Consider the following 27,352-nt stretch of genomic DNA (forward strand, 5'->3'; position numbering starts at 1 on the left):
AGATCTTGATTGCGAGTATTCTGGCACCAGATCCAATCCTAGAGTGATGGGTCTGGGCTGCCAGGTAGAAACCTCAAAGCACATTTCTCAGAAGCATGCGAGGCAATTTTAGAGCTGTTTCTCTCTTAGCTTTGTTCGGGGCAGGGGGAAGGGAGGAGCAACTGACCTGCAGCTTGACAGCAGGATTTCCTGCCAAATTTCCTTGCCTCACTAAGTGTAAGCAGTGGTTAAGTAGTTGAGGAGGTTGGTTATAGACACAGCGTAACACACATAATGTGCACACCAGGATGTTAGTAAAGATCTTTGTCTTCAGTGAAGGTCAGTACAATGTTATGCAGGTTTCAAGTTATGATGTGTTTTGATAAAGAGTAATTTTGTTGTTTGGTGATCACTGTGCCTGTTAGGGTCACTGTCACTGTCAATGCCCATGCCGACCAGATTATTTGGGCTCTGTGATGAAGTGACCTCCCAGTCTCCATTCCAAGAACTGGAAAGTAACCATATCCGGTCCTGAAAGCCAAGAACATATTGTGACGAATCATTAGATGTCGTCACTTCTCCCAGAGGAGGAGCCCCTTGTTGAGGACATTAAACAACATAGTACCAAAGCACACCTGTAGTGCTGAAGGCTCTTCGGATTGATCAGAATAGATCTCCCACGTATTCCTCATCTTATGATATCTTCGTTTTCATCTTCAGCTGCTTTGGAAAAAAAAATGTCTTCTCGGTAAAGAGCGCTGTGCGTCGAGTCGACCCGATGTCCCTCAAGGGCCTCCATCTCGGTTGACGTTATCATAGAGTACATGTACCACACGCAGTGCCCTTTGGCTTCAGTTATGTTTTTCTGCAAATGCGATTGCTTCGAGAATTACGTCTCGCTTCAGTTTTAGACCACATTTTTTGGAGATGGCCTCGTCTTCGACTCCTACTACTCCGAACACAGGCTTCAAAAAGTGCCTAGATCTTAGCGCCAAAATGTCCATCACTGACCTGCATAAAATATGCATCTGGTGCGTATGCATCAAGCACAAGACCGGAGTCTATCGATCCTGTCAGTCGATGACCGGTAATGCCTTAAAAGAGCTAAAAGCTAAACTGCCAGTGAGTAGGATTGTCCCCAAATCTACTTCCACTCCTTTGAAATTTGGATCATCCCACACGTCGAGAGATTAATCTCCACAGAAAAAAGGCCAAAAAAAATCCCACTCTATGAGCACACACTCCTCTTCATCGTCAACAAAAATGAAGAGAAGGCATAGATCAACCTCTCTTTCTTCCTCCGAGGAAAGGAGCGTAGTCTGCACAACTAAATCCTCCTCCAAAGATGAGTGGGAACACTTTAGGAAGAAAATGTGTAAAATCTTTGAGGAACAGGCCCGACCTCCTTGAATCATAAGAAAAGTGGCCATGTTAGTCAATGACAAGCATGAAACTAACGCAAAACCAGGCGCGCCCTCAAGCCGGGCTCATAATCCTAAGACTTCTCAAGAATCTTTGAGTACTCAATGAGACAAATCGTTGACAATACCGTTGAGTCAAGGGTCGTGTCCCTCAAAGCACAAGTCCAAGGACAAAGCGTCGATTACCACGCCACGGAAAAAAACATTGATGCCGACTGTAAAAAGGATTTTTTCAGACCCTTAACATCAATATATGAGGGCTGTGAAACCTCAGATGAAACGCCTCCAAGTGGTCTTCATTTGGATACCGATGGTATACATAAAGATGCTAATGCCCCTGAATGCTTCATTTCAGAAGAGACCAGGGTTATGGAACTACATGACACCCTACAGTCAGCTAGTGGGGTAGACACCGACCCAGAGCTACATTTTGGGAAACCGGACCCGGCTGATCATGCAGATGCATCATACAGAAGCCTAATGTCCAGAGTTGTTGTATTGCTTGGATGGAGTAGGCCAGCTCCTTCATTCGAGCAGGATGACCTTACAGACATATTGGATAAAGGTCCTCAATATGACCCTATACTACCATTCCATGTGGCACTCCAAAAAAGGGTTGCAGCAAATGGGGAGGCTCAAGAGTCCAGCCCTGCAGTAAATTGAAATCTCACAAAAAATAGAGACCATCCAGTAGCAACGCTGGCTACTTGTGAATACATCTAACTCTAGAAAGTCTAGTAGTGCAAGCAGCTACATCCGCCTCTAAGCAAGCTGTGTATCCAACCATAGCCCCTGAAAGGAATGACAAACGCGTTGACTCATGGGCAAAGAGTATTTTCCGCTAGCAGCATGGTTTATAAAGTCTGCCAACTCTACATGTGCTCTTGCAAAATTCAGTCACCCTGTGGGAGTGCATAGCGATGTCGGCTGAGCACATCCCCGAAGGTGAGGAAAAGAGATGGCTTCTTTAACCTGATAAGGGATGGCAAGGAGGCCATGTGTGAGTCCCTGCAATCAGGTCTGGACACTGCTGGCAGCAGCGGCAGGGCCATGGCAGCAAGCACTGTCGGACAAAGATTTGCATGGTTGAGGAAGTCCAGGTTTGCATCTGATGTACAATCTATACTCCAACATGCCTGTTGACGGCTTGCACTTATTTGGTAATAAGGCTGACGAAAGTCTTGGGAAGCTGCAGACCTCAATGGCGGCAGCCAAGTCCCTTGGTGCCGCCATCGGGAAGCCTCTGCCTTTTCACCCCAGCGGATTATCTAGGAGAGGGTCGGTCCTTTCGCTACTACTCCTCAGTTGGAAGAGTGAGAGGACAGGCTGGTCAAAGAGGACAAAGAAGATTCCCTCGTGGTGGACGGGGGAGTAGTGCAAAGCCTGCCCAAGCAGCAGCGTCTTTACCATCAGCTGCTGCATCAGCCACCTCAAAACCTCTGTGCAGTCTTGACTCCTGACACTGTCACAGCATCTGAAAGAATGGCAAGGTATTACTTTGGATGCATGGGCACTGGAAACAGTAGCCCAAGGTTACCGCCTCCCCTTCATACAGAAACCTCTAGATCATCCACTGGAAAGCCATTCGCGAAATGTTCCAGATCCATTCCTGTTGCAGGAAATGTTGCTCCTTCTAGAGAACGGTGCTATAGAACCAGTACCTGTGATGGAGAGGAATAAAGGATGGTATTCTCCCAATTTCCTAATCCCAAAGAAGGATGGAGGACTGAGACCCATCTTGGATTTGAGATACTTGAACAAGTTCCTCAGGAAGGACAAGTTCAAGATCACACTTTCTCAGATCCTTCAGGCCCCACAGCTCCAGCATTGGATGGTATCATTGGACCTTCAGGATGCCAATCCATCACAAGCACAGGAAGTACCTGAGGTTTGCTGTTGGCGGTTCTCATTATCAGTTTCGAGTTCTGCCATTCGGGCTGACCTCCACTTGAGGGTTTTCACCAAGCTGATGGCGGTGGTGGCAACGAGTCTCGGGAGAGAGGGGATCCAGGTCTACCCCTACCTAGACGATTGGCTAATCAGGGCATGTTCACCCAAACAGGCCCAGGAACATCTCAGTATGACCTGCTAGTCCCTCCACAGAGCAGGCTTCTCCCTCAATTACAAGAAGTCCCACATGAAACCATATCAGAAACTCCAGTTCATTGGAGCGCTGCTGGATTCATCCTTGGGAAAAGCCTCGCTTCCCGAGGTGAGGGCTCAACACATTTTGTATATGGTCACCAAGTTTGAGTGCAAAGCGTCTTCCAGCCTTTCACTTTTTGAGGTTGCTCAACCTCATGGCATCGTGCATTTTTCTGGTGCCAAAGGCTTGCCTGAGAATGAGATCCCTCCAATGGACTCTCAAGACTCAATGGTCCCAATTCTGAGACAGGATATCGGACCTTCTTCAGGTTCCAAACAGTCTCACAGGACCTTCTGTGAGAGGAGGGTTGGGTTCTCAATCCAGAGGTGAAGACACTCAGCCTTCACGCATGGTTTCTGAGAAGCTGAGATACAAGTATTGGGACCTCCCGGATGACGTAATGGAGATTTTTTTTTTTGTCCAGAAGGCCTGCAACAAAAATCTTATACCGCTGCCATTGGAACAAGTTCTACACCTACAGTATTATTGTTTCTACTACATTTGGCAAATCTGAGGCTCCAGATTAGGACAGACAATCAAGGGGTATCTAGCAGTGCTTTCCATATTCAAGTGCACCTCGGAAGAGGCATCCTACTTCAAAATACCCTTAACTCTATTTCTTCAAGGACTCATAATTGTGTTTCCTCCTACACCTGGAGTGAAGCTGGAATGAATGTACATCAAGGAATACGAGAATAACCCTAATGGATTGTGTGTCAGAGAGGAGCACATCCCAGCAGAATAAAAGATTTTACAAGTGGCAGAAGGACGTTGAAAATACACGCCACTCACAAGGACCCAGATGCGCTGACAATCGCAGGGATAACACGAGCGCCACAAGGACTGGAAAAGAAAACATACGCCACACATAAGGACTTATGCAGACCAGGGTGCCAGCCAGCTAAACTGGAATAGTTTCCACATCCCGAGCAACCTTTTAAGGTGGTTAACCGTGAACGTCCCACTTGAATAGTTGATGCCGCACCAGTGACTGCCAGAGACCCCCCACAGTTGATGAGGTGGAGTCTCTATTGAATACAAATTAGTATCATTTGTGTAGAAGCGCCCAAAAGAAAATCTCCTGAAGAAAGTTAATTGCGAAGTGTTTTGGAACTGAAACATGTTCTTCATGAGAAGAGGAAGGATAATCTAATTTAATATTCCTCCCCCTACTTTATCTTGGTACCTAGATCCAAGGGTGTTTAGATAACATACATGGTCACTTGTATATGTTTTTTTAATGTGTTTTTTATGGTGAATGAATCGGTTGTTTTTAGGAATTGTGTAAAATGGATTAATATCCTATTAGAAGTGAGTCATTGAACTGCATTTTACTATGAACTGTTTTTGAATAAAATTGGTATTTTTTACAACTCCTCACCAAGAGTATGAACTGGTAATTGTTAAATGTTTCCCCACTTGGAAATCAATTATGATGTAGACCGATAACTCTAACTACATTTTTGAAAAAAACGAGATGGAGTCCATCCAACTTGGGACCTTGATTTGATTTTAAAGTTTTTGACACCAGGCACAACAAATCCACAGGAAAATCCAAAAGGTGGTCCAAAAAAAAAATCCAGGTTGATTATCCAGGCGCAACAATCCAAAAAGGCAGAAGAAACTGATCCGGAAACAGCTACTCACAGCGAACATTCGGGAACACAGTTCGCTAGACAAACCATGTTTAAATAACTACAGGAAGCGTGGACAACGGAGGCCACATCAGGTGGCACGTGATGATGTCCCCACGTGCCTGCATGGAAACGTCACACATGCCACAGTGGTTGCCACAGCATCAGCGTCTGCCGGGAACCGTAGTGTGCAGCCAGGCGCAGCGGGATAAACTCCAGGGAAGCTCCCAATGTCCTTGAAGGTGGAGGAGGAGCCGGCCTCCATGGTTCCACTTTGCAACACCCTTTTCCGTGAGGCCAGGGAGGTGGGGCAACTGCCTGGTGGTCCCCCTGGGTTGGTATTCAGCGGAAGGATCTCCTGGGGAGAGACTCTCCCTCTAGGGACAAGGAGGGACAAGGACGACAATCTAGGGAGAACTTGGTACAACACCCCTCACCCAACACCTTACACAACGCTCTACACTGTGGAGCCCAATACTTACCTTACACTTGCATGTATCTCTGCAAACCAGAAGATTTGACAACTAGTAGTAGACTCTGGTATTGCTGCAGTGCCTGAGGACAAAACTAAAAATACTGAGACGGGGTGGCTCGCAAGAAGCATGAGGACTACCTCAGAGCCACTAACAACAAGGACCGACGTTACGCAATGGCGGGACCAGCCCTATAACAAGGAAACTGAAGAAGGTCTGCACGTCCTATATTGCGGAAGGTAGGAGTCTGCGACAGCTACCCGGGAGATTCAAACCGGGAGAAGGGAGTGAAAGTGTGAGACGTTGCAGTCCCTGGAGCAGCAGAGGAGCCAGTAGGAGGCGGACTCCTACCGCGATTGCCAACGGGCTGGCAGTCCACACCTGGTATGAAGTAGACCGTCTGATCCAAGCCAGTACAGTTCCCGAGAAGGGAACAAGAGGACGAGATATCTCAGACGCGGAACAGCAGGGCTGGAGGAGCCACTGCAGAAAGCCAGTAGGAATAAGAGAGGATTTGGGGGGAGGCTGACCAGAAGAACTATGACCCCTGTAAGAGCCAGTGACTTGTCCCATCTAGAAAGCAGGTAACTGGGAACGTGGGCGACCCAGCGGGGAGGAGTGGAAAGCCAAGCATAGCCTGAGGGACAAAATCCCTTAGTGACATTGGAAACTGAGATACCACTGACCAGCAGGGAAGGGTCTGGTATGCGCAGAGAAACCCAGAGAAAGTCAGAGGGTGTCTCCCTCATGCTGGGGTCAAGTAAAGCCACTGACAACCAGAAACGCAAGCCATCTTCTTTGTGGCAGTACTTGGAAGGAAAGCAGTCGGGTCTGCCAAATCCAAGTAGTGTAAAGATACGGGTCTGGAGCCTGCATTCACGAGGAAGGATTGGTGTAAGCCGCCTTCTTCGGGGCAGTACCTGGCAGGAGAGTGAACCAGGTCTACCGGGACAAGCCAGTAGAAGGTTGAACTGTGAAGGTAAATCTACAAGAAGCCAGGGGAAGGGAGTAATTCCCCCCCCCCCCGCCCCCCCTGGTGTGAGCTGTCAGTCAAGAAAGGCTAGGGGGGAGGGTCATTCCCTGTGGTGCTTTGAACTGGAAGAGCAAAGTCAAGAAAGTCCGGGGGAAGGGAGTCATTACCCATGGCGAGGAAATTAAAATCAGAACTGTGCCGCCTAGTCCAGGAGGAGGGAGACATTCTCCGGGACCAAGAACCATTGGCCCAACCTTTTAGTTTAGTTATCGGTGTAAGGGACAGAGATGGGGACATTTTGACACAGGACCGTGGACTCTTTTTAGTTGAAAAGACATCCTGACAGAACCATTTGCACTTTAGTTGAGGCAATGAAACCCCACATGGATGTAGGGAAAGATAGGTTTTCTCTTTATTTTTACACTAATATAACTATGCCAGTCTCCTCCTTCTGCGCCCCTACAATATCCAAAGGACAAGCTTCCCAAGCCATTTTGAAAGACCAAACAAATGAGGACTACATATCCCAGGATCCAAAACCGAGAGCAGATCTGGGAAACGCAACTACAGATTTAAGGGTAGGAAGACTATGGTGAAACCCTAACCAGCCTGCAGAAGTGTCTTCCCTAACTGGTCTCTTTAGGACAGGCAAGACCCACAGCTTTCTCACATTTAAAACACAGGGTGATGGGGAGAAACTCTTCCCTGTGCAACACCAGGCACAGAGACTACTCTACTTCTTCCCTACACTACAGGAAGATCTGAGGAAATAAAGGTGGTTTCTTTTTGTGAATGGCTACCGTTATGGTCATGGCCACTGTCTGCACAGGGGGAATACAGCTGCGTTACAAGGACTCTCTGCTCCCAGAATAAGTCTGTCTTGCTGCCTGACTCTGCACAGCCTGCCACAGAGTTAAGAGCACTGGACAACCAGTGGGCTTGTAATGCATAGGGCCGGAGGCTTGACGAGACCCAGGGAATTGTTCAGAGGTCGGAATATAGACGCAAGACCCTAGAAGAAGCAGTTATGGGAATCGCGGTAAAGACTAGTCTCTCAGGAATCTCTACCACTGACCAGGGGAAACACCTGGGGGTGAGCATCTAGAATTCTCTTGCCACAGGACCCCCAAGTAGGTAATCATAACAGGGGTTTTGACATAAACCGCTCCAGCAGCGCAAAGCAACCCAGTGGCCACTCCTTACCCCAGTTGCGGTTTGTAGGATTTGGTTCTCTAGGACTTGAACCCTGGGCCAATGAATGGCCCAGCAACCCAGGAAAGAAACTATCTCCTCCCAGGACCTCTACCCAGAGGGGAACGTCCAGTGATGGTTACTTCAAGGGGCAGAGCGAAACCAAAGAAACTGCTCCCGGGCATCAGGGTGAACGAGAGAAGGTAGCAGCACAGCAGCCAAACGGATACAGGACAGACTCAGTGGCTGGTGGCACCTCTGGACATCCCAAACTAAAGATCTGATGGGTAGTTGAGACTTCACCTCCTGGACCTCTGCAGAAACCAACAGCCAATCAGAAGATTATGGCGGTATGCAGTGGGTTTAAAGTGACCCAAAAATGGTTCTGGAGTGGGGGGCTTGACTCAGCAAATCTGGGGAGACTGCATAAGTCTTCAGGGGGCCCGGATCGGACCTCCAGAGGCAAAACATCCAAACTGGGGGTAAGCCCAAACCTGTACCTAGCCAGTATGGCCAGGTAAGCATTAAAAACTGCAGAAACAGTGGGAATAACAGCAAAAATCTCCTTCAGCAGGTCAGCAGACCTGCTTCCTCATTGTTGCAGAACGGGAAATGAAGAAAGCGGCAAGGCCAGGGCCGAACTAAATGCCACCTTCAAAAGAGGGCTGGCCTCAGACCATCTAGCCATTTACTAGAGGGGGCTAGGGGCTAAGGGTCAGATGACCAACCATATTGATTGGTCATTAGGGCTGCTGCTTAGCCTTAGTTACTCCCACAGGAAGTGAGAGGGATAGTCCAGGGAACTATAGGTCGGGAGGATAGCTTGGGGGCAACACATTTTTCTTGGAAGCAAGACAACGCATAGCAACACAGGTTTGAATCCCAGGCTCGTGCATAGAAACCGGTCCATGCTATTAAGCGCGTTATAAAAGGACAATTTATAATTGTACTGGCCTAAACTAGTTGGGACCAATATGGAGGTTGCCACGATTGGGTTCCCAAAGAGCCCATGTGGTCAGAACATCCATTTTAAGCCTACCCTGTGGTCACCTAGCAAAGCGATGCTCCGAAACACAAAATGGCAGAGCGCAGCATTTAAAAAAAACACACATTTTTATTCCAGTGGCTCCTAAAAAGATGCATTGGACCAGTGCAGTAAAATGGCTTGCCTCCTTGGTGAAGCCAAAACTAAAGTACAGCTACCGCCAACCTACTCCGTAAAACCTGTGTATTGGCTTCTTACCTCCAGCATTGAACCCTGTGAGAGACTTTAGTCTCACTAGGATGAACTTGGTATTGGTAGGCAGTAGGTGCCAATTCTGGACTAACCGGTGACTTTATCTGGTAAGAGTGTATATGGAAAGACGCTGCAAGAACTCTATTTCATAAAGTGCATTAAGTTTTATTTAGCTGCCCCGCAAAAAGAGATATCTGTACTGCTCTACTGTTGAACCATTTGCTTATTGAACGTTTCAAGTGTTCCACTGCACATTTAATTACCCTCCTCAGAGTTTAGCCTTGACTGCTCACCCACACTTACTTGAGGAGAGTCTGGTAGACTCTTATTTGCAGATGCCTTTATTCAGTTTTCAGACTGTTATAGTGTACAACCAATAAAATGAAGCATTTTAAAATCTGAGATCCAATATGCACAAAATAAAATTGTGGCAACCCATAAAGTATAAACAACCAATGACAATGGAATTCAGTGAGGGGGTCCTTAATACCAGATAAAGGATTTTGTATGATATGATAGGTTATTATTTTTTTTTTAAAACATGTTTTATTAAGTTTCTATTGGCACAATGTTATACCATGCAAGAATCAAACTTCATTCAAAGAAAACAAAGAAATCCCTCCCTCCGCCCTCCCCCACCTGCATAACTCAGTGTGTATGTTTTAAATCGGAAGATCTTTTCCTCGTTCACGTGAATCAGTCCAATAGTCTTATATTGTGTGGGCACCATTGTTCTTTATATTCTTTTTGAAGGAATTCCAGTACACCTCCCCAGTCCTCTCGGAATTTCCCATGGTCCCCTTGGATGTTATGTGACCAGACCCTTCATGTCCAATCAACAACGAATAGTGGGGATTCGTGTTTCCAGTTTCTAGCAATTTCCAACCATGCTCCTATTAGAAGGCCCATAAAGTTTATTTTCTGCGGGGTAGTTAGCGTTTTGTCTTTTGGATCCCAAAAGCCCCCTAGCCATATTTCTACTCCCAAGTGTTCCGTTCCCTGGAACATTCCCATCATTTGATTTTTTTATCTCTCCCCAGAATGGTCTTATCCTCGGGCAGTCCCACCAGATATGTTTCCAATCTCCCAGCCCGCCACACTTTCTCCAACAGTTATTCGGGGAGGTAGGAAACATCTTATTCAGTTTCTCCGGTGTATAGTGCCATTGCACCATCATCTTCACCCACATTTCTCTTGTTTGAATGGCTCTTGTCAGTTTTGGCATCAAGTCCTACAAGTATTCCCACCTCTCTTTGGGGAGTGCATGATAGGTTATTTATAACATGCTTAATACCCAGAGGTTTCTAAGCGCAGACCCTGGGATCGAACCTGTGTTGCTCCGTGTTGCTATGCTTCCAAGGCGAGCACCTTGCGCTCAGCTATCCCTCTAGCTTGTGACGTAGGCAAGAAAATCCACCCAAAACCATGCTAATCAGAGCTCCACAAATCTAAAATGAAAATGAGGAATCTGGGATAGTGTGGGGGGGGGGGGGTTGGGGGCGGATCAAAGTTTGAGCACCATAACCTATTTCCAGGAAGCGCCACCACCCGATATGCTCTTGTTTTGAACTAATAATCTTAATGGAATCCTGCACCCCCTTGTCTTTCAACAACCAAGCAATAGAGTCAGGTAAATTTGAGGGAAGCCTTGTTGCCTGATTGTGGGTAGGTTTGAATCACATCCTAGACTATGGCCTGATGGGAAACTGCCTCTCTACGGGCAATCAGTGGGCCTGCCTGAGACAGAGTTGACTGCCGAGTCTTCCTGTGTATGGAAATGAAGGCAGATGTTGTTTGGCATGAAACGGGCAGTGAAGCGTGAAACCAGTGTCTCAGTCAATGACTCTTGTTTTCCCAGATGCAGAAATGAACGACGGTAATGTTGAGACTCGTGTTGGCACCACCGACGTTGCCGCCAGCCAGCATGTTTTGGTCTGCATGCTACACGAGCTGGGCACCCTGATCCAGGGCTTGGGTAGCACAGCTGCACCGCTGTTGAAGGATTCCAGTGCAGGTAACTTTTGGGTCTTGGGCAGTCCTCCAGATAAGATTTTGAATTGGCAGTATTTTACTCCCTATTTTTTTTAAATTGGGAGTAAAATGATTTTTGGGGGAGTAAAAAGGAAAGTGCATTTCCCAGAAGGAGTATTTTATAAATGAGTAAAAGATGTTTTAACTGGAAAATGTTCTTGTAATTATTTCTTTCAATCTAGTTATTCATGCAAATGTTTACTTCTTCCGATCAGGCAATGATAATAGTAGTTCTTCCTGTGGTACTGCAGGCATTACTGGTCCAAACATATCCATGGAGCTGGGAGAGGTTAAAGATGGGGCCACAAGGTCCTTCGTCTCTGCTTCCTATTTTTTGTTGGGGATATTGTTACTCCCCATTTGTATATTTTGGGAGTATTTGGCTTTTTTTAGGGAGTAAAAGTGTCCGATACACACCTTATCTGTAGGGCTGGTCTTGGAGTTCCTCCCTGATATGCTGTGTCACGTAGCTTGGGCTGCTCATTCACGGCTGGGTGGCAGTTTGCATTCAAAACTGTTTCGTGCGTAAATGTCTTACCAGCAGACTTGCTTCTAGTACAACCTCACCCTAGCTCTAATGCTTGCACGTGCTCACCCTTGATTGCACGTATTGTTTCTCACTCACTTCTGCACCTCTGGGCCCTGTTTAGATTCACTTGCTGTGCATAGTCCAGAGCAACCACTTGATGCCGAAGTATCTGAAACTTGGGCTTCCACAGGGGTTTTCTTGTAATGGGAGCCATTGATGACTTGTCTGCTACCAACAAACAGAGAATTTCAAAATGGAGAGTAGAGTGCTTCTCCACTGATAACGATAGGGACTGATCATTGCCCCCAAGACAGATGATCTTGGCACGGAAAGTGATGATTCCATGCCTAAAAGAATGCTGGATGGGTACCAAGCAGAAGAACGTTTGGGGGGTGGGGTGGTTCCATAGATGTCTGTGGAAAACAAATCTTGTCTAAGGTATTACAGGGGATAACCTATCACAACATGCACACATTCATCCTGGCAACGCTGCTCCTGGGCAGTCAGGTATGTAATGGGATGCATGTTCCAACAGATTTAACCACTTCAAAGAAAAGAAACCTATTTTGTTAAGCATCTGTTTTTATACCCGTTGGATTGTGGCCTGATGTACAAATTATTAGAGGTTCATTTTTCTGCACAAGCTACATTCACCAAGTCCCAGCACAAGATTACATAGTGGACAATTCCTGTAGTCAAGACGTTCGTGGGAGGGGTCTGATGTTTGCATCCAGCTGTTTGCAGACCAACACCAATTTAGGATCTCAACATTGACCTCTATAAGCGAATGCTACCCCCATTCAAACCAATACACTAGTGCTCATTAAAGCCTCACCTTTAATGGGGTTCATTTTTAAATAGTTTTAGTAAAGATTTCTCTTTTAGGAAACTTTCCCTCCATGTTCTATGGACCCCAAAACGTTTTGCTTTTGTTTTTCGATCTGTCCTGACTTATTACAGAGGAGTGAAGCCTTCAGCTTCTCTCCCCTGCTGGCCTTTTGCTCCCTTTGTTATGGGGAAACTGATCATTCCTTCAGACTATCAGTACTGGAAAACTGTTTTCCTTTTGTCTTTTACTTTTTACCTGTTTTGGTAACTATTCTAACCGTAGACACAGCATCTTATAATGCATTGCATGGGTATACTTTTGTATCCGCCTATACTTTTACACTGATGATTTTTGGTTACTTTTTGATATGCCTAATGACTAGCTGGTGGCAGCAATTACATTTTTACAATGTTTGTGTTTATTTTAGTGTGCACATTCGTGTTACTCACGTATGGCTACTAAACGTGGCTAGTGTCCTAAAATGGCCATGCCATGACATTTTTTGCTTTCCCTTTGGCCGTTTTTTCTTGGCCTTCTTCCTGCCTTCTCAGGTCAGGAAATCCCTAATGTGGTCATGCCTTTGCAAGGACATAATTTCACCAAAAGGCCTGGGATAGCTGAAGTGACATCACATGACCCTTGACATCACAGGAAGTGATGCAATTTGACCCCACCCCAAGTGACATCACAGGAAGTGATGTAATTTGACCCCGCCCCAAGTGAAATGTCGGGTTTCTGCCGTGCACTAAGCAGTCAGAATATTATATATATAGACTGTCTTTCTATCTATCACTTTCATTGTAGCAACAACCACATCCGCATTGTGGTGGCTCCGGAGAGTTGATCTGCGCCTACTACATCTAAGCAAGAAGCACACTTGCAATTTGGTAGCAACAGAACAGGTGCAAAGGACTTGGCAGAAAAATAGTCGACCCCTGAAAAAAGTAGATTTTCGGGCGGCCAGCCTGATTCTTCCCCTGCCTGCTCCCATCTGTATACTTTCTTTAAAGGCTGTGCTCTGGGGTTTGCCTCAGGATGTGAGCAGAGGCAAGTTAGCAGCAGGCCTGCTGTGAGAGGCAGTCCTTCATGACCTGCCTCCCTCTGCCAGGCCAGGTGCTCTTCCCGGAATATGCCAGTGTGACACAGCTCCAATGGGCCTGAATTGGCTGTGTCTGCAGCAGGAGAGGGTTGCAATGTGGGAGCTTTCATAAAAAGGCAACCTAAAACCTCACCTTCTCACTGCAAAGGCACTGTCGGGTCATATGCAAGCCAGACAGTACACAAAACTCGCCACTTTCAAGCACAAAGCGACTTAAGGCGCATACATTTGCCGAACAGTGAAAACTAGGTACACTGGAGATTTGAATGTATGAAAGCCCTGCTATGAACAGGGCGGTACTTCATGCACCAATATAGCCAGCCCACCAACATATTTGCATTCAAGCATGGACAACATCTCCAAAACAACCTTTTGAAAGAACCTATTACACTAGTATTATAATATTAGGAAGGGTAGCAACAAAACCGATATCTCATCTCAATAAAATAAATTCACTCTGCAATTAAACAAGTTCAGCTTCAATGAATGATGAAATTGATGAAGCTCTGAAAGAAAGACATGCTCCTGTCCATCCACAATAAATGACATCACTTTCTTATATATTACACTGCAGTCAAACTAGGCACTGCAGTGAAACATGGAGGCCCTCTTGGTGCTCAGATGTAAGTGGGCACAAAATAGGGCACATCTTGAGGTGGACAGTGGGCATGCACTGATGTGGGGGGGAGGGAGACAAGAAAGCAAAGGTGGCAGGACATATACGGGACCACACCATCCCCTGTGAAATTAGTGTAAAATAACTTTAGTCACCTGAGATGCAAGAACCAGAATAGAGAGCGACAACTAGCAGGGGTCGGAGTCTGGAACGTACACTGGACAACCACGTCCTCTTGTTAGTGTGCACCCACTACTAGTGGCCCATGCCAGGTGTGCATCCCTGATGCCCACAGTAAAATAGTCTTTTTTGCAGGTGCTCTGTTCGGTCGTGCTTTCTTTTTTTAATAAATGGCTGGATTTAAATGCAGACTTTAGTCTTGACCAACGCTATCCTCTTACTTCCTTCTCCCCCTCTCACAAACCTTCCCAACCCTGGCTCTCTTCTCACCTTCTGTCCATTCGCCTCCTCAGTCGCCTCGAACGACGCTGGCTCAAATCCCCTTCTAGGACTAATCAATCCTCTTACTTCTCATATCACTCTCTCTGACTCTTGCCACTCATCTGCCAAGCGCTCCTACTATTCTATGCTCCTCCACTCATAAGCCTCCCATCCCTGCCGTATCTTCCAGACCCTTTCTCGCCTTCTTTCCCCTCCTACTTCTGACCCTTCCACAAACTCTCGCCTTTCTCCCTCTGACTTCGCTAACTTCTTCTCTTCCAAAATCCTCTCTCTGCGCCAGAACATCCTCTCCTCTCTTCTCCCCTTCTCTCCCCCGCTCTGCCAACTTGTCCACCTTCTCTCCTATCACCCCAGCCTGTGTCTCCCTTCTCCTGCCCAAAACTCACTCTACTGCTGCCCCCTCTAACCCCATCCTCACTTCCCTCATCCCCAAAATCTACCCTCTCATTATTCTCTACCTAACCACCTTCTTCAACATCTGTTTCTCCTCCGCCACCTTTCCTTCAGCTTTCAAACATGCCACCATAATCCCTATCCTGAAGAAACCTTCCGCTTGCCCTCTTCTAGCTCCAACTTCAGACCAATCTCTCTTCTCCCCTTCATCTCAAAACTCCTTGAGCGCCTAGCCTACTCTCAACTTTCTGCTTTCGTCTCATCCCACTCCCTCCTCCCCACCTCTCAATCTGGCTTCTGCCCTAAGCACTGCACCAAGACTGCCCTTACCTATGTCCTCAACTCTCTCCTCTCTACTGGCTACGCTAAGCAATCTTCAATTCTCATCCTCCTTGACCTCTCTGCAGCTTTTGATACCGTAGACCACCCCTTACTTCTTAGCATGCTGTCCTCCTTCGGCTTCAAAGGCTGTCCTCTACTGGCTCTCCTCCTATCTCTCCAATCGATCCTTTACTGTCTCCTGGGGCGGCCGCACCTCCTCCAGCATCTCCCTGAACTATGGAGTCCCTCAGGGATCAGTACTTGGACACTTTCTTTTCTCTCTTTATACCTCCCTTCTCGCCCCAGTCATCTCTTCTTTCGGCATCTCCCACCACTTCTACACCAATGACACCCAACTCTTTCTTTCCTTCTCTTCCTTCACATCTGACCTCATCCACAATTTCTTGCTGCCTCACGGCCATAAAAAACTGGATGTCATCCCACTTTCTTTCCCTCAATACTGACAAAACTGAGGTGATTTTCTTCCCTCCTAACACCCTCCTTTCATCCACTTTCCACCTTCCAACCTCCCATATCTATCCATGCCCGCCATCTCGGCCTCTATCTCGACTCCTCGCTGTCCTTCTCCAACCACATCTCTATAACCTCTCGAGCCTGTCGTCACCACCTCTTCAACATCCGCAAGATCCGCTCCTCTCTCACATGCCATGCTTCCAAACTCCTAATCTCCTCCCTTATTTTTTCCCGCCTCTTCTACTGCTCCTCTCTCCTCTTTGGACTCCCTGTCTCTCACCTACCTATCCATCTACCACTCCTCTATTCGTACTCTGTATTCTCGGTCCCCGAGACTCTATTTCTTCCTCTCTCTCTATTAACTTGGCTGGCTTCCCTTCCTCTCACAACTGAAATTTCAATTCCTCTGTCTTGTCTATAAATCTCTCCATGACCAGGCCCCCCTACCTTTCTTCCCTCCTCTCATTCTACTCCCCCTCCCGCTCTCTCTGCTCAGCAGACCTCTACCTTCTCACTGTTACCCCTGACCCATGTGCCTCCTCACGCTTCCGCTCCTTCCAACTCTTGGCCCCCTACACTGGAACTCCCTACTGCTCTCCATCCGCTCCACCCCTACCTACCCATCCTTCCACTCCTCCCTAAAATCCCTTCTTCACCCCCCAACTCAACTTCCCTACCTCTCCCCCCTCCGTGCCCCCCCTCCCTCCTTCCCTCATGACCTCAAACTGGTCATACCTTCACCCCACACCCCCGACCTCAAAACAGACATTGTAACCCCTTTCACCTAACCCCTCTCCCCTCCCCCACTCTCCCATCCTTTAGTAAATGTTTCTACATATTGTTCTAATTGACTTGTTTCATGTTTGTAATTATGCTTCTCTCACTTTTGTACCTGTTGTTAAACTGTAAAGCGCTTTGGAGTAAAGCGATATATAAATTCAATAAACATAAACATAAAAGGAGGCACACGCTGTGTGAGCACTGATCCCGGGTCGGTCCTCAGTCATAGACCTCAAGTCCCTGCTGCTAGCGGGCAGTGTGTGGACGGCGCACTATTACACAGTCCACAGGGATTGCGTGAAAATCATTTAGAAATAACCACCATTGCAATCCGATGAAGCCAGCCCTTGTTCCTGAAAGTAATCACTTCACAGTGGCTAGCGGCCCAAGCGCAGGGTCGAAATCATGAGGCCGGCGGATAGCGGAGTCAACTCGCTCAGTGAAAGTGACGATGAATAGAACACAAAATGGAGGAGGCACCGCGATAACTCTGGAAGGGCAACAAAGGAAAGGGGTGGGCTAAGCCCCATATAAACGCTGGGCGTCCGGGGCAGTCAGCATCCAGCCCCTCCAGCAGAAGGACGCCCACCGCAGCAGACAAGGAATTTCGTTTTTGAAGGAGTTTCGTTGTTTTCCAGACTTTGCAGCAGCGGGAGAGGAGGAAGAGGTTCCAGCTTGAGGAGCGGTGCGGGTGTCCGGTGCCTGATGCTTGGTGCGGTTGCGTGTAGCCGTTGGTGCAGCGGAAGGTGCAGCCTGCACAAAGCAAGTTGGCGGGGTACAGTGAGGGAACATGGGCCTGGGGCCGCTGTGTGGAGGCCGAAGAATGGAGAGAGCTGGCACGAGGATTGGCGGTTCGGAGCTGAGATGGGAGGCCCAGGATGCAGTTGGAGACCTGGAGAACGAGAGGGTGCAGTTACACAAAGTGCGGCCGATTCGGAGAGGCGGCGCTCAAACAGCATACCTATTAGTGGAGGTGGTGGTCAAGGCACTGACCGTGCCACGTGAAAAAGTAGTGACCGCCATGAAATAATGAACGGCTTTACGGCTTTGTTGCTGCAGGGCGGCAGGTTTCGTTTCCGGGCTGGAGGTCTGCAGCAGAGATATGCAGCACAGAGGTCGGTGTTGTCAGGACAGTGGCTGTAGTTACTGTTGGTTGAAGTGGTGAGTACCTCGGGGCGCCGAAGCGTGGGTATAAGGTTTTGCTGGTTTGCTTGTTTTGTTAGGGAACCCGGGTACTGCATATGTTTGCGAATGATTTCGAGCACCACTGTTTGGATTGGTAGTGTACCGGGTGATATTTGGTAGAAGTGCGTAGGGCAACAGTTGGCCAGGGGCTCACCAGCTGCGGTTAGTTAATAAGTACTGGCTTGAAGTAGGATTAGGGGATAGTATGGCACCTTTGTCAGAGGGGCGTGGTAATGGCCTTCACAGGAGAATAGTAGGATATGTAGTTCGTGTGAGGTGCGTGGATTTAAGACTGAGTGTAACCCTCCGTCAGCAAGTCAGCCAGGTTCCATGGGTATGGGTGTTGCGGTGATGCATGATAAGGTGGGAAACAGCAGTTTTGAATGGGTTTAGAGCATGTGATGGCTGTGAATTGGATGGCTGGTTGCTTGTTGATGGCCACTGTGAGGCACATCAGTTTTTCCGTATGGTTTCATAAGGAGTGCACTCGAAGGTTTGGGCCCTCGTTAGATAGCTGGACAAGCAGCTGTGGGCAGTTACGGGCAACAGCGCAATTCAGCATTGCAGGAGGATGTGTCACCTCCCTGCCGCAGGCTTTAGTAGTAGCGGGAGGCAGCGTTTTTTAAATGCGGCATTCGTGGGATGGTTGCAGATGGTAGCGGCAGCCTGGGTTACATGAAGTTGTTTGGACGTATCGAAGACTCTGCTTAAAAATTATTTGGCAGGCGGGGCCTACATAGTCCCGGGAATTAACGGTGGTACAATCTGTTAGGGCCCGTGGCTATTGACTCGTTAACGGAAGGGTTTGTGGTTCGAGCCCCTCAAGAGAAAATGATGCAAGAGTTACAATATGGACAATTGTGGATGATAGCAAATATTTGATCTCTCCCTACTGTTGAGCTGAGAGTTAATACAATGGTGCATTGTTTCCTTGGGTATGGCAGCCATGGCGCGCATGGCATTTTATTATCGATAGGTGAAGTGGAGGGCTGTTTGCGTGTTCATGGCATCTGCGAGGCATGGCCATGCAGTTCTTGCTGTAATATTTTATCAGGAGTGCACCTTGGGGTTTGGGCTCTCGTTAGGTACCTGGGCAAGCAGCGGATGGCAGTTACGCGCAGCGGCCCGATTTATCAACTCCAACCATAAGGGGCCATGGAAAAGAATGGATAGCGAAAGCCTCAGACGTGTGGTTTTAATATCACCCACGCTGCTGGGATGGTAGCTGCAGACATATCCCTTTTGTGATTATTCGAAACAATTTGGGGGTTCCCCTTGGTTACTGTTGTGTTAGGGCTTATTTAAAGCATTGAGGTCTTGCATATCGTCCCCTCTGGACGGAATAGGCCCAGGATAGGTAAAATGAACGGGCAAGTTTGGCGTAATAGGTACAGGTTACGAGATGTACCCTTGGGGACTACAAAGTATTCATTGCTGCGGGCGTATGGTGCAGCTTCCTTTGTTAGCCGTAGTTTATTGTTAACAATGGCGGGGTGAAGAGCAGAGTTCAGGTTGGACCCGCAGCGGTGCCTAATGTAGGCACAACCTGGTGATGGTCTGCTGGGGGGTGGGGGGAGGAATACGGCTTGGCAGCTCAAGTCTAAATGGAGAAAGATGTTAATTTATTCCTGCATACAGGGGACCGAATGGCACGTACGGTCCTCATCCCCCCCCCCCCCCCTCCGTCCTCCCATCGCAAAATCTCGAGTGAGGCCAGGTGAGCCTGTATGTTTCCTCCAAGTTAACCCCGGGAAAGGCACGACTGTTTATGCGCATGTACCATTCCGAGCAAATTTCCGACGTAGGGATGGCCTAGGAGACAGATTGCATTGAGCGGACGTCATTGTGACGTGCCAGTCACGATTGACTCGTGCGCGAGCCTCGTTCTGGCTACGCGCATGCACGTTTCAATAAATCACGCCCGTGCGGGCAGTTGCCGCCGGGATGCGGAATGGACCACATCGCGTCCCGTGTCGTCTTGTGTGCATGACTGCGTGCAAGTGTGAGTGCGGTACGGCCCGAGGCACGGGCGTACACAACATCTGGCGACGAAGGTGGGATGCAAGTGGAGCGTTTGTTGACACGCTGCCGTGGTCAATCATCATAACGCTACACCGCTGAGCGTTACGAACCCGCCGCAAACACAGCGGAGGTGTTTTCACGCACGGTAGGAGGCAGTAGCGGCCTGAAAAGGTGCTTGTGCGCTGCTTGTACCTGAAAATACATCTGAACAATTTTTGGAAACTTGGCAGTCCTCACCATTCAGGAGGACTGCACCTGGACTAGTTGTCACTACACAAGGGGCAACTGAAGGGGAACACAGGCACAGGGGAAGGCCCTTGTCAAATCGAACATTCCATGATGACGCCGTGAACCAAGATACGTCCGCGGTTCACCCAAGTCAGGTTTGCGGCCTCTGAATCACCACGAGGTGCCTGTGCGACCTGTCAACATGGCGGAAAGTGACGGCGAGGCAGAAACAGCGAGAGTGGTTGTAAGGAGACAACAGGGGGCTTTGTTACCCATGCAAGAATTTGACACGTCCGGACCCCCCTCCAAATTGGGCCGAAGATGGGTGTGGATAAAAAAATTGGACATGTACTTTACGGCAACTGGGGAAACCAATGATGACGCTAAGAAAGCCACTCTCCTATACTCAGCGGGCATGTACGTTCTGCGCATTTATGAGTCCGCCAACCTGCAGGTAACCACCTATGATGCTGTTAAAACTGCTCTAAAAAACTACTTCATTCCTTTGTCCAATGTGGACTACAAGAGGTTTCTGTTTTGTGGTGAAAAACAGCGGGATGAGGAGTCACTTGACCAATTCTGCGCTCGCCTGCGACAAATGGCCACAACTTGTTGATGGGACAATGAAGAGTCCATGATCAGGAATCAGTTCCTCCAAGGCTGTAGCTCAGGCAAGCTATGTAGGCAAGTGCTGAGGGAGCCTGGATGGTCTCTGCAACAGATTTTGGACAGCGGAAGAACCTATGAACTGGCAGAATCGAGGGGTGCCAAAATGGACGCGGCGGTGCGTCCGGGAAAGTCGGAAGAAGCATTTGCCGTTGGAAGGCAGTTGGCGTCGAAAGCCAAGTGGGGCCAGAAGCACCAGGAAGCTGGTCCGATGCAAGGGGCGATGTCTATTTGCCGATATTGCAGATATGACCTGCCGCCCTCTGAGGAGTGTCCCGCCAAATCGAGAACATGTGGCAGATGCAATGGACCTGGACACTATGCCCGGATGTGTCGCGCTCCCGCCCCAATAATTGTACAGAGGGGCCCGGCCAGGGCACTTGGCAGTAGTTCGAGGGGGCAGAGGAGCATCGCAGCGTTAGAACAGGAAATGCAGAAGCTTAACATGGCCGAGGAGGACGAGGAGGATGAAGTGTTCTTCATTTCGAGCATTGCAACAGGGGCGAAAAAGAAGAGACAACCCAAGTGTGTCGTGGACATTCAAGGAGTACCGATACAAGTGCTAGTTGACACGGGGGCCTCAGTATGTGTGCTGGCGTCCGATCACTACCTGTCTATCCCGGGACCACCGGCGCTAGATGTTTCGACGGTGAACATTTTCACGTTTGGCGGAGACACGCCACTCCCAATCAAGGGCGTTTTCGTTGCGCCTGTGTCCAAAGGCGGCAAGACCATAAAAGCCCGATTTTTCGTCAGACGTGAGCCCTCACTCTCTACTCAGCTGTGCGGCATCGGAGGCCCTGGACCTAGTGCATTTTGCATAGGAGGTCTACCAAGTGGACATCGAGCAGCTACTGGGCAAGTTCTCAGGAATTTTCAAGGGTGTGGGGAAGTTGAAGGCTCCCCCGGTACGTCTGCACATTGACGACACCATCAGGCCTACGGCTCTCAAGCATCGCAGGCTCCCGTTTCACCCGAGAGAAGGAGCTCTGCTTGCTCATGCATATGGACATTATCGAGAGGGTGGAAGGCCCAACGCCCTGGGTCTCGCCCATCATGGTGGCCCCCAAGCCAAAACAGCCCGGAGCGGTGCGCATATGTGTAGATATGCGTCTCCCCAATGCCGCCATCAAGAGGGAGACACATTACGCCCACTCTTGATGATATTATTGGAGAACTGCAGGGTGCAAGAGTTTTCTCAAAGTTAGATCTACGAGCGGGCTATCATCAGCTTGAGCTTCACCCAGACTCCAGATTTATCACAACCTTCACGACGCATGAAGGTCTCTATCAGTTTAAGCGCCTGAGCTTCGGCATTTCATCTGCCGCCGAAGTCTTTCAGAATACCATCAGAGGGGCGCTGGCTGGCCTCAAAGGTGTTTTGAATATGAGTGATGACATTTTAGTGTTTGCAGAATCGGAGACAGAGCACTTGAAAAGGCTGGAGTGCACACTGAGGAGGTTGGATGATTTGGGTCTTACACTCCACCGTGAAAAATGTGAGTTTTTCAAAGACAGGATTGGGTTTTTTGGCTTCATTTTTCATGCCAGTGGTGTATCACCTGATCCGGCTAAGATCAAGGACATTCGAGAGGCCGCAGCACCCCAGTCCCCCACCGAGGTGAGGAGCTTCTTGGGGATGGTAAATTACTGCGGGCGTTTCATCAAAGGTTTGGCCTGTTTGTCGGAGCCCCTCAGGGTGTTGACCAGGAATGACGCCGTATGGACGTGGGAAAGGAAGGAGCAGGAGGCTTTTCAGCTCCTCAAGAATGCCTTGTCTGACGGGGACACCATGGCATACTTTAACCTGTCGGTGGAATCCAAGATTGTTGTTGATGCCAGTCCGGTGGGTGTTCGAGCGGTGCTGCTGCAGCCAGATAAAAGAGGGGACATGCGACCCATAGCTTATGCGAGCAAAGCGCTGTCGGACACGGAGAAGCGCTACTCGCAGATTGAAAGAGAAGCTTTGGCCATCCTTTGGGGCTGTCGCCATTTTCGTCTTTACATTCTGGGAAAGCCTGTTGTGGTGGTGACGGAGACCACAAGCCGTTGCTGCCCATCCTGGTGGGCGTGTCATCCAAGCCGCCGCCCAGAATTGAGCGTTGGATGTTGGCCCTGATGGAGTACGGGGTTAGACTCGTGTGCAGGCCAGGGACCAATAACCCGGCGGACTACCTGTCGCGTCACCCCAGCACTGGGAGTGTGGAGAAGAACGACAAGGTGGCTGACTGTCAAGGGCTACTCTGTCACGTGGTGGAAGGTGCGTTAACGGTGGCGCTATCGAGACTTGCCATAGCGACGGAGTCGTCCAAGGATGAGGTGTTCCACATCATCAAGGCTGCAGTGAGAAATGGAGACTGGAGAGAGGTACTAAGAAATAACTCCAGGCGGCAGGCAAACGCCCAAAAAGACCTTCAGGCACTTTGGAAGGTAAGGGATGAGCTGTCCATTTCGGATGACGGATTGCTGCTGAGGGGGAGACAAAACGTGATCCCACAGGCTCTAAGGAATCGCATCCTGGAGTTAGCACACATTGGCCATCAAGGGGTCGTTAAGACCAAAGCGAGGCTCCGACCCAAGGTGTGGTTCCCTGATCTTGAAGGGATGGTCGAGCGTTTTGTGAAAAGGTGTTTGCCATGTCAAGCAGCGGCTCCAGGGGACAAGGCCCCACCGATCAGCTCCATGGAACGGAGCGAAAAGCCCTGGGGAACTGTCCACGTGGACTTTGGGTCGACAGGTCGGGGCATGTATTACTTAGTGGCCGTAGACCAATGGTCAAGGTATCCCGAGGTGGAGGTGGTGGAATCCACTGCAACGGAGTACACCACCAGGGCCTTAGATAAAATGTTTGTGACCCATTGGTTCCCAGAAATAATATGCTCTGACATTGGGCCCCCATTTACCGGCAGTCTGTTCGCCCAATACCTCAAGGATAGAGGCATCCATCACAGCAGATTATCGCCTCTGTGGCCTCGTGCCAATGGAGAAGCCGAGAGGCTAATGCGTACTTTGAACAAAGTGCTAAGGATATCCGCTCATGGGGGTGATGACCTTCCGAAGAAGCTCGTGGAATTCCTAAGAGAGTACCGGACCACCCCTCACCAGTCAACTGGGGTGGCTCCCGCGGAAGCACTGTTTGGACGCTGCCCCCATGGCATGATACCGGAAATGGATGGCCGAGGGCCAGGTGTCATCGACAACGATAAAGTAAGAGGAGCGCGAGTCACGCAATCGGAGGGAAAGTGAAAGAAGGGGTCTACAAGACAAAGAAGTGCGTGTAGGTGATTCAGTGCTAGTCCCAAACCGTCATCCAGAGGGCAAACTGTCTTTGCCATATGAGCCTCACCCGTGGAAGGTCACGCACGTGAAAGGGACCATGGTGACGGCGACGTGTGAACGTGGCACGGTCACCCGCAACAGGTCCTTCTTCAAGAAGGTGGACACTTCGTCGGAAACCTTTGATCCTGGAGAGAGCCCTGACTCTGAAGCGATCCCAGAGAGTCCAGCTGAAGATGGCCCGAGGGCTGCAGTCCCATGTGGAGACAGTCCCAGCAAAACCATGCCAAGTACCTTGAGGTATCCAGTGCGGAGAGACCGCAGACCGCCTGCTCACCTCAAGAACTACGTCCTGGACTCGGGAGACTGAGCCGAGGTCACGGGAGACTTCCAAGTAGCGAGAGAAAATGTTTGTGTTAGAAGTTTGCACTGTTGTTGGAATATAGTATTATATTGTGTTTTTCGTTAAAGAAAAAAAGGGATGTGACGTGCCAGTCACGATTGATGCATGCGCGAGCCTCGTTCTAGCTACGCGCATGCGCGTTTCAATAAATCACGCCCGTGCGGGCAGCTGCCGCCGGGGACGCGGAACGGAGCACATCGCGTCCCGTGTCGTCTTGTGTGCATGACTGCGTGCAAGTGTGAGTGCGGTACGGCTCAAGGCACGGGCGTACACATAACAGTCATGTGCCCCGAAGTCTTGTTAAACCCAGTTGTCGGTTAACTGGTTACTGTGAACGCCTTTTTCTTGGGGATGGCCGTAGTGTACGGGAGCATGGTTGCAAGGAATAGAGGGGTGTTATGGGTCTACTGGTGAGTACCCCACGAGATTTGAATTTTAACGGGGCACTGCTGGCAGCGATACATACGGACGTAGCGCACGTGAGGTTTCGAGTAAGGTTAACGCCTGTTAGGATTCACAAGCTCGATTGGGAAAGCAGCTTAAATATGCAGTAGAATGCATTAGCCGTGGGGGTCTGGCATGGTGCCAGGGGCCGACATTTTGTTGGGCATGTCACTAATAAGGGGTTAATTTGCTCATGGGGCATTACTGATTTGTGGTGATGTAGTAAACTCGGGGCGAACAAGTGATTTTACAGTAGCTTGTAAGGATGCAGAGACTTTGGCTAGTAGTAGGAATGCCTTTGATTTCAAGCGAGGGTGGCACGAGTACAATAGGCAGGTTAAAGTATATTTTTCAGCTTTCCGGCTACATCTTCTGTGGGTAATATGGCATGGCTATTTGTAAGCGGCAAGCGTACAGGCGAGAGGATTGGCATACGTGGTGTAGTGTGTAGCACCATTATTCATGCAGAAGGCCTGTAGTACGCGTGGCAAGTACTTGCGCTTGGCAGACAGTTTAGTGTATGGAAGGGTGGAGGAAGCGGAACAGTCAATGATCACTGAGCGAGGAGCTAGGTGCGCCAGTAAAGGTTGTATAGCGCATTTAGAACAACGGGATGGATGGGTTCCGGTACGGTCTTGGCAACGGGCAACATGCAAATGCAGCAGTCAGGTTTCCAGTTATTAAGGGGTTTCATGCAGGTAACTCACGCGGCCATGAATTCTGGCACATGGGTGGTTGGCTGCCAGTAGTTTGGCGCGGGGTGCTGTGATGTTGCATATGGCCCAGGGAGGAGCAGGAATATGGTATGCTACTATATGAATTGTGGTGGAGTTACGCTGGGCCGGGGGGAACATAGCGCCTCGGGTAGAAATTGAAAAGGGGGATTCGGTTGTGGTCAATTGGGGGCGAATTTGGAGCAGTCGTGGAAGGAGCAGTAACAACACGAGTGGTTGCATGAGAGTAGCAGCGTTGATCTAGGAATACAGGGTCTATTTCACGCTGCGTTTTATTCAGAGAATATCGAGATCGCTGAGTTTATGGTAACAGGTATCGAGATCAACTCAGTGTGGGGATTGGTTTGAGGTAACAGCTGAGCCCCGGGAGTAGCAAAATATCTGAATTGATGATTGTGGACAGGGATGACCGTAGCAGCAGTAGAAAAGGGGAAAGCCACCGGATCAGGTAGTTGGGCCCTAAATAAGGACCACGGCGCGGCAATCAGCGGTTATATCGCAGGTAGAGTACCTCGGGAAGGGCTCGCGCCATGGTTATAAAGGAGAAAAGCACAGAGGCAGGAGTGTGCGTTGCTAGTATAGGAAAGGCTAAGTACTCCTGATTTGAAAGAGGCCTCCTTGAGTTAGTGACAGGGTTATGCACCTGCAGCAGATCCCAGCTGCAACAGGGGATGCTGTTAAGGGGCAACTCTCGAGACTCGCAGAAAATATATAACTCACTGGTGGCAAGGAAGGTTTATGTCTGTTTTGTTATATGGGGGTGCCTTTAGTTGGCTAGTGGGAACTATATATTACCAGGAGTATAAAACGGGCTGGATATGATTATTTGATGGGGCTAAGTGGGGTACAGGAGATCAGGAGTCGAGTTTACGTCAGCAGTCTGTTGGGGTTGGGCGGCTTGGACAGGATTCAGGAAGGATGTCGGTTGTCTCAGGGGATAGCGAGAGTGTTGATGTTGTGACCAAGGACCACGGGGCAGGCAGTGTTGAAATAGCAAGGTGAAGTGGGTGAGATACCTTCTCTGGGTAAAGAAGTTAGTCAAGGCCCTCGGGTACAGCGTTGCCAGGAGGAGAGGGCGGCTAGTCTAGTGGGTCGGCAAGGCCAACTCAGCCGTTCATCCACCCGGGGTCGAAAGGCAAGTAATAGAGGGCATGGCGCAGCTGACAGGGAGTTGGGGCCTACATTACAACAGGTTAAAATAGGGGTGGAGAGCCTCCTTTTGAAGCTAAGAGGCATAGGTGAATCAAATTAAGGAAGGGAAAGGGGCAACTTTATTGGTCAGTAACGGGGCTCCTCCAGCAGAAGAAGCTCTGGCAAGTGCGGGCAGGCCAAAGATTCTGGGGTTGTCGAGCGATCCCGGTTTTGATATTGTAACAATAGGATAAAGTAACTTCACCTTTCAAGAACGGTCCTCCCCCAACATGATAGCTCCTGCAAGGGCAGGCAGAGTAACAAGGATTTGGTTGGGGAGCTTTAGCATAATAAGTGGAGAAAAACATTTCAAGGGTGAAGTAGAAGAATCAAAGGGACCTCACAGTTGGGGTTAACCGGGAGCCTGGTTAAGCTCATTTCATAGCAAGAAGGGATGGTTACCAAAGCCAGTTACTACGAAGCCACTGGAATTAGGAAGCAGGAAAGGGGGGAGCCGCGGTGGGCGGTAACCCACCTTCGGCGTGGCAGTGTTTTGGCGACCACTGACAAGAGACAGACTCCGAATGAGTCATGGGAAAGCTGGAAGGGTCTTTGCTGTTATCGGACCACCGCCTCTTGGGAGCCTAAACGGCAGGGTCATCTGGTAGTAGCAAT

General features: G+C 49.1%; 1 protein-coding gene across 6 annotated transcripts in view; it reads left to right on the forward strand.

Annotated features, from left to right (window-relative positions):
* HEATR5A (HEAT repeat containing 5A) overlaps positions 1 to 27,352 on the forward strand; it is a 704,366-nt gene that overhangs the window by 166,665 nt on the left and 510,349 nt on the right. For all 6 annotated transcript variants that reach the window (XM_069638471.1, XM_069638476.1, XM_069638475.1 and 3 more), the window contains exon 9: positions 10,913 to 11,068. In XM_069638471.1, the coding sequence (XP_069494572.1) occupies positions 10,913 to 11,068 (156 nt within the window). The remainder of the gene's footprint in view (positions 1 to 10,912; positions 11,069 to 27,352) is intronic.

This window comes from Ambystoma mexicanum, chromosome 14 (genome assembly GCF_040938575.1).
Source record: "Ambystoma mexicanum isolate Mex_15411 chromosome 14, UKY_AmexF1_1, whole genome shotgun sequence".
Lineage (NCBI taxonomy): Eukaryota > Metazoa > Chordata > Amphibia > Caudata > Ambystomatidae > Ambystoma > Ambystoma mexicanum.